The 13,191-nt window shown below is 35.7% G+C and overlaps 1 protein-coding gene across 3 annotated transcripts in view; it reads right to left on the bottom strand.

Annotated features, from left to right (window-relative positions):
• Window positions 1-1,020: 1,020 nt before the first annotated feature.
• The window catches only part of WWP1 (WW domain containing E3 ubiquitin protein ligase 1), a 115,346-nt gene continuing 103,175 nt past the window's right edge, over window positions 1,021-13,191 (bottom strand). For 2 of the 3 annotated variants that reach the window (XM_021688666.2, XM_021688665.2), the window contains 4 exons: window positions 11,339-11,443; window positions 8,080-8,176; window positions 7,596-7,668; window positions 1,083-2,697 (listed from right to left, as the gene is read on the bottom strand). In XM_021688666.2, the coding sequence (XP_021544341.1) occupies window positions 2,598-2,697; window positions 7,596-7,668; window positions 8,080-8,176; window positions 11,339-11,443 (375 nt within the window). In that variant the 3' untranslated portion in view covers window positions 1,083-2,597. Of the gene's footprint in view, window positions 2,698-7,595; window positions 7,669-8,079; window positions 8,177-11,338; window positions 11,444-13,191 lie in introns of all 3 variants that reach the window. The other variant, XM_044914646.1, reaches the window with a different exon arrangement.

The raw sequence follows: 13,191 nt of genomic DNA, 5'->3' as shown, positions 1-13,191 counted from the left end.
CATTATTCTCCTGTGCAGTCCCTACTTAACTGTTGTGTTCCAGATATGACCGCTAGTTTGAGACGCTTATTTCCCCACATGCATGTGAACAGAAGTTTGTAGTAGTCTGTCTTGTAAACATATGGGTGTTTGTATAATTATATATATAATTATAATCACCCATTGGTGATAATAATTACCTCACCTTGTAGATATGTTTACTTCCTTTGAGGATTGAGAATAAATCTGGATTTGGAAAGTGGCTACTCTATAAAAAATCTGAAAGCTCTCAGTTAACTTATTAGCAAAATTTTCCCAACTGAGCGTTTAATCATAGACTGTGAACTAGCTCTGGACTTTGTAAAAATGACTCACTTATCTGTAAAATAAGCATCATTACAACAAAGAAAAAGCAAAACACACCAGTTTTTTTGAAATTATGAAATCAGAAATTATGTTGTGCCTGTTACCCATTCATTGGGCTCAGTTTGGTGGTGGTGAGTGTCACTGAAATTAAATAACAGTATGAATCTGTCTCTGAGCCTCATTCTTTGCCTGTTTCTTCATTTCAGGCATAGTGAGCCTGTCTAGCCCAGCACAGGACAAGGATGGGAAAAGAGGAGAGAAGGTGAGAGGTAGCCCACATCCTTGGTTTCTCATTGCCACCTGAGTATATGAATTAAGACATAATAAATCCTGCCTGTAGGCCTGGTTTTCTGTCTTGGGTTTGAAATGTAGAAGGCCCTGAGTTCTCCAAAATAGCCTTCTTCAGAAAGCTGGTTTGGTCTCTGTGGGTTCTGTGTAGCCTTAACTGGTATATAATTTCTTACCTGAAGGGAGGAGGGAGGATCGGCACCCTGAAAGCCTCTTGTCTTCGGTCAAATCTGCTAAATGGTATTCTCACATTCTCACCTCCACTGATGTTCATCAATAACCTCTGTCATGTCATGGCAAAATTTATTGAGCAGTGGTGCTTTCTATGGCATCATTTAGCCCTTTTGAAGATTGGTCACCCTCTATCACATAATGTCATGTACATTAGTACTTGTTTTTAATTCTTTATGTTTCAAGATAGCCCAGTGTCAGATTAGGATTTGGGAAAAGAGTCTATTCAACATAGTGGATCACTGCCTTTATTTCATCTTTACTATGAACTTTGAATAGAAGTGCAGAACACAATCTAATATGTAGAAAAATAAAATTTTGGCAAAACAAAAACTGTTTAGGGAAATTAAATTGTATACTAGTATTTTCCATATGTACTTAGCAGTTAAATATGTTACAGATAACATTGTAAGATGTCAGTTCATGGTTATAAAAAAAATTTTAACTTCCTGAAATTTACACTGCATACTGAAATGATACAAATGGAAATGGAAATTTTTGTTATTAACAAGGAAGCCCAGTTTGCTAAAATAGCATTAATATCATTCACATCAGATTTTAATTTGTTATACATCTTCGAGTTCAGCAAATGCCCTTGATAATGAAAAATTAAAAAGTTATTAGGACAAAAATAATGTTTTGATCTATGTAAAAAGGGGGGGTGGGGACCAAAAGATTCTTTAGTATGCTTATATAATTCAGATCATAAAATTTTCATGAAATTAAGAGGAATGAAGATACATGAACACTAAAATAGGAAATAGTTTTCATTTGAGTGTTCAAATGCTTATACAACTCTTCAGTCCATCTGGTTTTATAAAACCAAAACTCTGAACACAAAAGCAGAAATGTTCACATTACCTTATTATATGTTCCTAAGTATCAAACTGCATCAATTTATTATGAATTAAATTTAAAGAACAGCATAGATTTAAAAACAAAAGTACGTAAGTACCTGATTCTTTTTAACTCCACAAATACCTAGCATCCCAAAGTAACATGTAAACAAACAAACCTCTTTGCTGCTTAATGAATTCTTTCCAATCTCTAGAATAAACTAAATGGCATCGGATATAGTGTATGACTTATGCGTACGTTATGGTTTCATTCATTACTTTGACTATTAGTGATGTAGCAAAGAGGGAAAATTTTCAACTATTGTATTTATTTAAAACGAACTGACAGGTTCAAATGCCTGTCTTCAGAAAAGCCAGCAGCATTTTTTAACATACTCAAAGTAAGATTTGGCCTAAGCCCTTAATACCTTCCTGAACAGCCATGCAACTAAACACCCTCAAGAGGTGTAACATAAGGGAGAAGATCATGAAGCAATTTGTACTTTTTCCTCTGGATACTAGAAACAAGGTAAAGCAAATCCAGATTTTTTTTTTGAATGAACGGCTGTCATGTTTAATATACTCAGAGCTCTATAAAACTAGAGCCACTATCATATATGCTTATATAGATATATACTTATTTTTAATAAAGTCTCTTGCTTGCTTCAAAATTTAAGGATGATCTTTTTCCTGGTCAGTCACTTCAAGGGAACAATAAATAAAGTAGAAAAGGATGAACTGTTTTGCATATTTCTGTGGAAGAACGGAAAACATTTATACTTTGAGAGGTTCAGAAAATTCACTGTACAGAATGAACAGCTTATATACACTATCTGTGCAATTTTTCTTGGCTGGGGTATTTAAATGCAAGAGCTCCTCCAACACAAGAAGCCACATTCATTCTTGTCCAAATCCCTCTGTCTCTTCTATTGCAAAAAGAAGTTTTTCCTTTAGTTGTTCATAACTCTTATATGGTGGTAGATCCAAGCGATTAAAACTGAACAAAAACAGAAACAGATGTGTTTTCAATAAAACAAACTCTAAAAAGATTTCTAATACAATATTTCTTAAAGCACATTTGAAAAACTAAATGGATAGAGGAAGACAGAAAAATTTTGCCAGAAGTATTATAACAATTTACTATTATATTATTTAATACTAACATATACAGATTTCTTATGGCAAGCTACTGAAATGAAGACTTGCTCATAAAAATATTTTAACATTTCCCAGAGAAAACTGGAATTACAAGTTGTCACAAGTCCCCCTAACTTTCTCTTGGGTTTTTAAGAGTCCATTTCTTTCATTCACTTACCAGTTATTAAGAATCTATTAGATATTTTTCTGGGAGCTAGTGATAAAGTGAGGAAAAACTACAGTCCCTGTCCTCATAGAACTTACATTCTGGGATAGAGAGCGCCAACAAATACATACTTTTGTCTTTTCATTCCTGCCAGACTCAAAGAATTCCCTGTGCTGAGTTCAACTGGATGGGGGTTGGCGGGGTAGGGGTGGGGGGTCCAGTCCCCACTCTAAGTGTCTAGTAAAATAGCTCTAATGTAGTTAAAACTGTTCTGTATTTTCATTTTCTTATATGGAAAGTTCTAGATTATCCAGGTTCCCTCCTACCACCCCATCCCATCTGCCCTTGCCCCAACTCCTGTGTAAGAGTCAGGAAACCTGATAAGAACCTTTTGAAACAAGACAGCCAATTAAAATGGTGTTCTTCTCGGACCATTTTATTTTCTTTGTATGAAAAGTTAAATATATTAAATGGTAGCAATTAAGCAGACCGCGTACCTTCTCTGCTCCCCCGACTTCATGCTTCAAAGTACACTGATAGCAGAGGTCAAGAAAATATCTAACAATCTGTCAACTTTCTAGTTCTTACATCTTTTATATAAAGCCTCCTCAAATTCTGTCATTCTTTCTACTGAATCTCTAGCCTTCTATCACTGCCAGAGATACTTTCCTCAAAAGACATGCCAGTTTAAAAAAACCTTTGCTGTGCTCGCTTTGGCAGCACATATACTAAAACTGGAACGATAGAGATTAGCATGGCCCCTGCCCCAGGACATGTGAAGTGTTCCATTAAAAAAAAAAAAAAAAAACCTAAGCTTTGCTGCTTCTAATTCCTATGGATTGAAGGTGTGGGGTAAGGAAGCTTCCCATGTTGATTGGTACAGCCCCGTATCAACTTATTTAATGTTCTCCAAGAACATTAGACAAAAGACACACTTTTGTCTTATGACATGTTCTACTCTCTCATAATGTGGAATACCTTTTCTAAGAATCAGTCCAAATGCTACAACTTCCTTCTTTCCATCCAAGAATTTTCCTTGAGCATCTTATATAGACTTAATTCTCCTTTCCATAAGTTACTTTTATTTCTCTTTTGGCATTTACTTTACTCTGTATTATGACTGACTGGTTTCTTCCATTAGGTTCTAAAACCCATGAGGGGCAGTCTTCCCTACTCTCCTAACCCATTTAGTAAATGTTGAACTGAACTACATAAAAAAGTAGATTATCTGAAAACATCCAAAACAGGGTTCTGTTTTAAGACATTAGCCAAAGGATGGAGACGTAATAAAATCTATTCATCTCTGAGTACTTACTATGTGGATATCAGAATACTGTTTTAGTTTAGCTTTTGTTTCAGTTCCAGCTTTGAGTCAAATTTGCTACTTTCTATCTATCTAAAGGGAAGATACTAATAACTTTCCAATGGACTAAGGGAACAGTACCCTGTTGGCTTGCTGTACCACTGTATATAGCCTGAGGAACCCCTACTCAAAGTCGCCACCTCAAAAAGCAAAACATTGGAGATGACAGCACAACTCCATCTGAGACTTAGCAAGACGACTTTCACCATAGACTGCAGCACTGCCTACCTTAGTCACTACTAAAAACTCAAGTGTCTCTGGATCATAACTGTATTCCACTGATCTGAATTAAATCCCTACCTCTTCCCTGTCCTCCACCTCAGATACTCCATTCTTCCAAACTTCTGTTTTATGACTTGCAGCTTTCTACAGTCTGAATAACTCCTCTCTTGCCTTAGCTAAAAATCCAGCTAGTCTGAAACATACCATTTCCCCTGCGGCCAATCAACAAAACTTCTCTCCTCTGAGGCACAATCTAGCTATGCAACCTTCTTTCTGAACTTTTTGCTATCCTTTTTGATTTCTTGGTCATATTCCTTTCATTCACTGAAAGCTTTGACACCTGGTTCATGTCCTCCTCTCATTCACTTGGATGATATGCAACAGCCATGCACGGCCTTCCAGTTCTCATCTTTAGTGACCTGTTCCTCTACTCCAGTTCCTGACTTCAAGATGACACCTTGAACCCTATCATCACCAGTAAAGGAAATTTTTAATTAAAAAACTATTCTCTTTCCAGCTTCCTTCAATTAAAATGGCAACCTATAACTTTCTCACCATCCTAGCCTGTCCTCAGATTCTTCCTATCTTTACTTTGTACTTAATCCACAGCCCAGCCTTATAACCACTACCTTGGGAAATACTTTTACATCCCTGCCTCTCCCTCTTTTGAACTTACTAATCAAAACTCAAACGCTGAATGAATTCAGCCTTCTAGTTTTTCATTCCTCAGACCTTAACAGCTGAAAATTACTGGAGGGGAGAATCCTACAACTAGACAGGCGGTGTCACTTATAAAGATCCAAGTAGGCAGTCCAATATTGTGCAGCATTCTTAGCCATATTTTGCTAGTAAATACTTGGCTACTCTGACAGCTTGCTTTCTCTTCAGAAGTTTTTACTTTCTTCATTCTTAGCCAGTGACCTCACCTTATACTTTGAGAAAACAGAAACCTACAGTGATAACTCTATAGTTTACATCAAACCTTTCTTCCTCTCCTATTACAACAAAGGAAGTGTTCTTGTTTTTATCAAAGGCCAATTTCTTACCTTGTACTCAGCATCCCAGTTCTTTTCGCCTTTCTTGAAGAACTATCTCCTCTGGCTATGAACCTCTCCCCTGCCTCAACAGTCTCTCGTTTACTAATCTAATCTAGGCTGGTGTTCTCAAATTTTTTTGGTTATGATCCCTTTTCACACTTTATGTGTGCATTTATTTTGTTGCACTGTATTAAGTATAGGAAAATCTGTTCCCACACAGATACGCAGTTAGAAAACAGATGTACTGTAGTCATTTTTTTCAGGTAACTGTGGCTATTATTCTTAAATACATATTAAGTTCAACAAGGTAACACATAATAGGAGTTCTGAAATCAAGGAACTTTTTCTACCTTCTTATAAAACCCAGTGGTTTATCTTGTACTCTGAATAGATCTTTTACCCATGCATGATTTTGTAACATGCATTGGTCATTTGGAAATAATGGTTCACCAGGTTACAAAGTATTTCCAAATGTTGACACAGTTAATTATGTAATAGAAAAAAATTGCATTGGTTAAATACCACCAATCTCATCAGAAAAGTTTTGGGAAGCTTTCAAGCTCATGGTGGTTGGTACATACAAGCTTTCCCAAATTTGAATTTTTACCCGAAACCTCAATTTTCATAATTGCCAACAAATGCTGTCAGCTGTTTACCTTGAAGTGATAAGCTTACTTCGTTACTTTTCAAGAAAATGCCTGCCAAGTAAACAGTTTGTCAGTCATGCTTTCAAGTAAAAACAGCATTCCATTAAAAAAGCAAGCTGGTTCAGCTTTCAACTCAACTGCTGGCTTTCCCCTCCAGACAACCACAATTCCTCTGTTATGTGTGGAAGTGCTTTATGCAGGCTTCCCATTTTGTCTTACAGAATTTTAAAAAGATACATACTCAAGCATCAAGATTTAATAATTTTTTTACTGCTTCATAAAGAACAATTTTGAGAGAAACTGGCTCCCCCCGCCCACCACTGCTTTGCTTTGAACTGCAGGTGTGCGGTATTGAAGAATGGAGACAGCATTTTGGTGCCACTGCCTTGATTTTTGCTGAGGCACCAGCAGTTTTACCCACCATTGCTTTTGCACCGTAAGTGCAAGTATCAAAACAATAAAAAGGCAAATTACTGCTTAGTATGAAAATAGTTCTGACCTCCTGAAAGAACCATGTACCTACCTCCTAAGCTACCATGTTTTGCCTGGATGACTCTTAACAGTTCTGTTAACTAATCTCCCTGCCTTCAGTCTTGAATCTAATTCCTCCCTCCTCTGTTGCCAGAGTGATTTTTCCTGAATCTCATTAGTTTCTATTTAAGACTCTTCAAAAGCTTCTAATTGCCCTTAGAGTGAAATCTAAGTTCCTTATAATAGCCTACAAGGCTCTACATAATTTAACCCCTGCCTACATTTCCAAATTCTTTTTATCCCTGTCTCCCCTCATTGACTAACTGCCAGTCACACCAGTCATCTTTCATTTCCTTGAAAAACAATTTCTTACTTCAAGGTCTTTGGAATGCACTTTTCCTGTTTCTTCCTGCACCATGCTATTTATCAAACTCAAACATTATCTTTTCTGAGAAATCTCCCTGACCACACGATCTAGGAGGTTCCCTCTAGTTCTTTTTTACAACACCCTCTTTATTTCCTTTGAAGGACCTTCTTAGTATTCAAATAGTTGACTTGTTTGTCATTTGTGTTCCTTTCCCCCAATGGAGTGCAAACTACATAAAAGGCAGGGAGCACTTCAGTCTTATTTTATACATAGTGGTTATTCTAAATAATTGTTTAATCAATGGATACATTTCTTAGTATAGTAACCAAGTAGAAATCATTCCAAAGTTAGGGTGCCATATTAGTCTGTTCTAAAAACTGAAATTCTAGCTACTTTGATAAGTAAGAACTTATACTGGATCTTACATATTAAAAAAAAAAAGATTTTCTGGCCTTCACCTTCCTATTTAGGATTCTTGAACTTACCACGTGTGGCTTCTTGGTAACCAGGTGTCTTTGCCAACTTTTTCAATGCAAAATTTTTGAGGCCCATTACTTCCTAAACCAGGAAGATAAGACAAAATTTATCTGGTTTTTCAAACTTTTTGGTTTTGACAACTAGTTATATAACAGAACATGTCACATAGTCCTATGACTAATACAGAATACAATGTGCTGCAGAAATCCAGCAATAAGAATTAAATCAGTGGAAAGAGAAGTAGCTCTAAAGAATTTTGCTCCCTTCACAATCACCCGAAGGAGCAAAGCAATGGCCAAGCAGACAATGTAAGCGGCTTCCATTTTTGTCTTACAAATGTACTTGATATTAACCATTAATTAGTCTTTCTTCTGGTAGATACCGTGTAGAGAGCACAGAAGAATAATCCTTAGATTCAAGTCTATTGTGTGTCTAAAGGCCATTATTATCACAAAATTATCTACAGAGAAACTGCAGTAAAACTGCATTTACCCATGAGCTCAGCAAATCCTCCTAGAGGTAAACGGCAGGTTCCGGTGACAAACTGTAATAGTCGCATCCTTACTTCATTGTCTGTCTCCTTCACAAACTGTGTAACAAAATCAAATTTACTTTAATATCAATACTAAATTATCTCTAGTACTTAAAACAGTGGATACTTAAATTATTCTTAAATTTCTTCAAGAATTTATTCAAGTTAGGCATATGTTAAGTACACTATGAATGTTCAGTTAATCCGCACAAGTATACCACTGGTCGGCCACTACTATTACTACATCCATCTTATGCAGAGGAACATGGGAGGCTTCAAAAGGTCATATCACTAAAAGGTAACATGTTGATCAGCTATAATATTACAGCTATCACTGATTTAGGGCTCCTGCCAAGGCCTGTGCCATATGCTTTGTGTGTGTTTAGCACTTAGAATAATACCTACAGATAGATACTATCATTAGCATCCCTACTGTATATATAAGCAAACAGAGGACTAGAGATTGTCGTTCTCAAACTGCTAATAAGTGGCAGAACATCTGAACTCAGGTCTCGTTGAGCTCTAACCCAGTTATCCTGACCTGAGTCAACTATCCTTCTCTCCTATAAGCTACCAAAAACAAATGAACACTTCCCAATCGCCCATTCTCAATAGTTTGTGGCATTTTCTCCCACTAAATAATATTTTCTCAACTCTTTGGATTCTTTGTACTTGAAAACTTAAACTATACATTTTGTTAAAATACTTGGTACATTTACTATCTTTTCAAAGAGGGACATAAATGTGTAATGTGGTGGAATATAGATTTGAATTGGTGGTATAGAAGGCAAGTGAACTTACAGGGCAGTCTGAGTAGAAGTGTATCTTAAAAAAAATTTATAAAAAGTAAACAAAAATATAATATAAGGATAAGAAAAAGTGCTAATGATGATCAAAAACATTTCTATATAGAACTGTGCTGAGGTACACATTTCATCAAGACACAAGGAACAGAGATTAGCACATCTGGCATAAACCAACCCATTTCCTAATCACTTGGATTTACATGACTCTAAGCTCAAGCTCCTCAGGTACACAGATACAGATGTCCAAAGGGAAAGTCAGGGAACATGAAGGAGTGAAGAAGCTAGTAAAGAGCTGAGAAAGGAAGATTGCAGACACCTGCATACATTCTGTATGTGATGCAATTCAGATATTTTAGGCCTGAAAATTGATTTATCCCTACTTTTTAATTTTTTATTCATTATTATTATTTTTTTGTAAGCTCTATGTCCAATGTGGGGCTTGAACTCATGACCCTGAGATCAAGAGTCACATGCTCTACCGACTGAGCCAGCCAGTCACGCCTTGTTTTTTATAATAGGTAACAGATACACACAGCACACAGTATAGAATTCAAAGGTAGTAAAAGGTACAGTATCAAGAGTTTTCACACCTCATGGCCAGTTTTTTCTCAACCTTTTCAAAGATGGCGTATTCATAGACACTTGACCCTTGAACAACGCAGGGGTTAGAGGAGCTGACCCCGCATGCAGTTGGAATCTCAGGGAAATCCACATACAACTTTTGACTCCCCATAATTTAAGTAATGGCCTATTGAGGATCAGAAGCCTTACTGATAACATAAACAACACATATTTTGTATATATAGTATATACTATATTCTTATAATAAAATAAGGTAGAGAAAAGTTACTAAGAAAATCATAAGGAAAATACATTTACAGTACAGTGCTGTAAAAAAATCGACATATAGGGCGCCTGGGTGGCTCAGTCATTACGAGTCTGCCTTTGGCTCAGGTCATGATCCCAGGGTCCTGGGATCGAGCCCCGCATTGGGCTCCCTGCTCAGTGGGAAGCCTGCTTCTCCCTCTCCCACTCCCCAGCTTGTATTCCCTCTCTCGCTGTGTCTCTCTGTCAAATAAATAAAATCTTTAAAAAAAGAAAAAATCAACATATAAGTAGACTGGCACAGTTCAAACCCTTGTTGGTCAAGGGTCAGCTGTACCAGCAGACACTTAGAATATACAGAATATAAATTTTCCTTTTAACCAAATAGCACATTATACACACCTTCCTTTTCCCTTTAAAATTATACTGAAACATCTCATTCTCCAATATTTTTGTTAATTTGCATTAAAAAAGAATGATTACAAGGTACAGAATTACAGAACAGGTATATTGTAATTTATTTACTCAGTCTCCTCCCAATGGACATTTAGGAATTTGGAGTCTCTGTTTAGTATACCAATAATGGTGCAAAAATTATCTAGTATGTGCCATTTTGCATATGTTGAAGTATATCTATAAGATAAATTTGCAGAAATGTCTACATTTCTTTAAAGTATTAATAAATAAATGACACATATCCTTATGAAAAGATTCCACTTCTGGAAAGTCTTTCTCTAGTAATAAACAGGCTTAGTTTTCACTTGAAAATGAAAGTACAGCATACGTAAACCAGAAGTTCAGTCACTGAATTGCTCAAATGAGTCTCAATTACTGGATTTTTGTGAAGAATATCCCTGGCCTAGAGATTTTAAATTCTCAAACACACAAAATGCAAACTTCAATAAAATGTGCTTCAAGATCAGCATGCAGGACTTGGATGAGACCACTCTATTATATAGTTTAAGCTAAAATACCAACACCAAGAAAGGGAGTAAGGGAGAGAAAAAAGAAAAGGAAGTCATTCTTGGGCATTATCCTCTAGATTATTCTAATTCCCTAGCATATTATCACCTTCAGAGGAATTAAGTATCTGCACTGACTTTCTCACTAAAAAAACATACTACTGGGACGCCTGGGTGGCTCAGAAGGTTAAGAGTCCTTGATCTCAGCCCAGGTCTTGATCTCAGGGTCGTGAGTTTAAGCCCCACACTGGGCTCCATGTTGGGCATGGAGCTTGCTTAAACAAACAAACCAAAGAAAACCTACTTCCTCATTTAACTTCCAGAATTAAGTAGAATTTATAGAATACTTTGATACTACTAGAAACAATATGCTATACTACAAGTATTACCATTAAACTACTACTTAAAGAAGATTCTGTCATTCATTCTCCCATTTGGGAAAACAATCAAAATAAGCAATGGAAACTCCCTTAATAAATGTTCACATATTCAACTTCTCATTTATAATTCAAAGACTAAAAACCATGTCCAAAGGCAGTTTCAGTTTTAAAAATGAACTGTTTTTTAAACCACTGTCTCATGAGAAAACATTCTTTGAACCTTTGTTTCAAAATAAAAGCAAATACCTGCCAAAACCAAATGATTTGCTTGCTGTTTCTTGTATAATGTCGATACACAGTATTTCTCTGCCAATCTGCCAAGTCAACCTCCTGCATGCCACACAACATAACCTGGGAAATGAGCACAGTAGCAGGTCACAGTACAGACTTAGTGAAGAGAATAACTATATGACTCAGATTTGCCAATGAATACCTAAGCACCTGCCTAATTATGTGAACAGCTAGGTACGTGACAACTAATGATCACAGTAAGCAGATCCAACAAAATTTGTAGCAATTTAGAATAAGCATTCTTTGGTACTTTATCTTTTATATTTACTGAACTCAAACTGACAGCACTTGGAGTTACTATTCTTCAAGAAAAACATTAGCTATGCTAAAAGAATCTCTTACTAAAAATATATCCCAAATTAGGTGTCCAAATTATTGTTAGGTTTCAAACATAAATTTCTGGTTCTTTCTTCTTTTTAATCTAATGCCATTTTCTCTATTTAAAGTTAAAAATATACTAATTCCTGTTACTAATTTTTCCAGGCTTTGGGAATAAAATATTCTATGTGAAATTTTCAAATAAGCCCAGGGTATTACATATGGGATGAAAGCTATTTCTGGCATAATGAGATAGTCTAATACTTATTTCCTTTCTCATTAATTAACGTTGAGCTGCAGTTTATATGCAATAACATGCAGGTGTTTTAAGTACAGAGTTAGATCAGTTTTGACAGATAATATACACCTATGTAACCACCACCACAATCAAGATGTAAGATGTAGAATATTCCCATTAGGTCCCTTTTTTGCAGTCAAAAACACCATCTTCGTCTTTGGCTCCACATGATTAATGATATCATCACAGATTAAATTTTTGAGAATGTCATTCATATATATGGTACACGATCAACAATCTTTTCTGTTGTCTCCACCCTCTGCCTTCCCCCATCAACACAATGTTTATGAGATTCACCCACATTGTTGTGGGTGCCATGTTTCTTTCATATTGCTGAGTGGTATTTCATTATATGACTACACAATAATGTACCTATCCATTTACTTCTTAATGGTCATTTAGGGGTTACTTCAAATTTCTGGTTTGGAATAAAGTTGTGATGAACATTTATGAAAAAAATCTTTGTATGAATATATGTATTTTATTTCACTTGAATAAATACCTAATAGTGGAACTGCTAGGGAATAAGAGGCTGATATATATGTTTAACATAAGAAACTTCCAACATTATCCCAAAGTGGTATTTCATTTAGTTTTCATTCGCATTTCCCCAATAACGAATGAATATGTTTCATGTGTTTACTTGCCATCATAGCTTTATGAGTCTTTGCCCATTCTAGAAAATTTTTCTTTTTACTGAGTTGTAAGAGTTTATATATATAATATATATTATATATAATAATATCTATAATATAATGTGTGGCTAATTGTTATGTGTTCTCCCCAAGAGAACTGTTTCCTTTTTCAGCTTTCATATTTTACGTTTATGTTTTAAATTAATCTTTCTTCATGGGCTAAAGTAGGAGTCAAGGTTAATTTTCTAACATATGGACATCTAGTTGATCCAGCATCATTTGTTTAAAAGACTTTCTCTTTCCCCATTGAAAAATATTAGCACTTCTGTTGAAAATCATAGACCCACATATGATAATATATATGTGGGTCTATTTCTGGACTCTTAGTGTTCCACTGATCTATTTGTGTATCCTTTCAAAAATACCACAGTGTCTCAATTACTATGGCTTAATAATAATTTTTGAAATCAGGTAGTGAACATCCTCCAAGTTTGTCCTTTTTCAAAATTAACTGTTGGGTGAGGGGACGCCTGGGTGGCTCAGTCGTTAAGCGTCTG

The sequence above is a fragment of the Neomonachus schauinslandi genome, chromosome 4, assembly GCF_002201575.2.
Source record: "Neomonachus schauinslandi chromosome 4, ASM220157v2, whole genome shotgun sequence".
NCBI classification, from domain to species: Eukaryota; Metazoa; Chordata; class Mammalia; order Carnivora; family Phocidae; genus Neomonachus; species Neomonachus schauinslandi.
The sequence above is the reverse complement of the archived record's forward strand: the minus strand, read 5'-3'. Positions and strand labels throughout refer to the sequence as shown.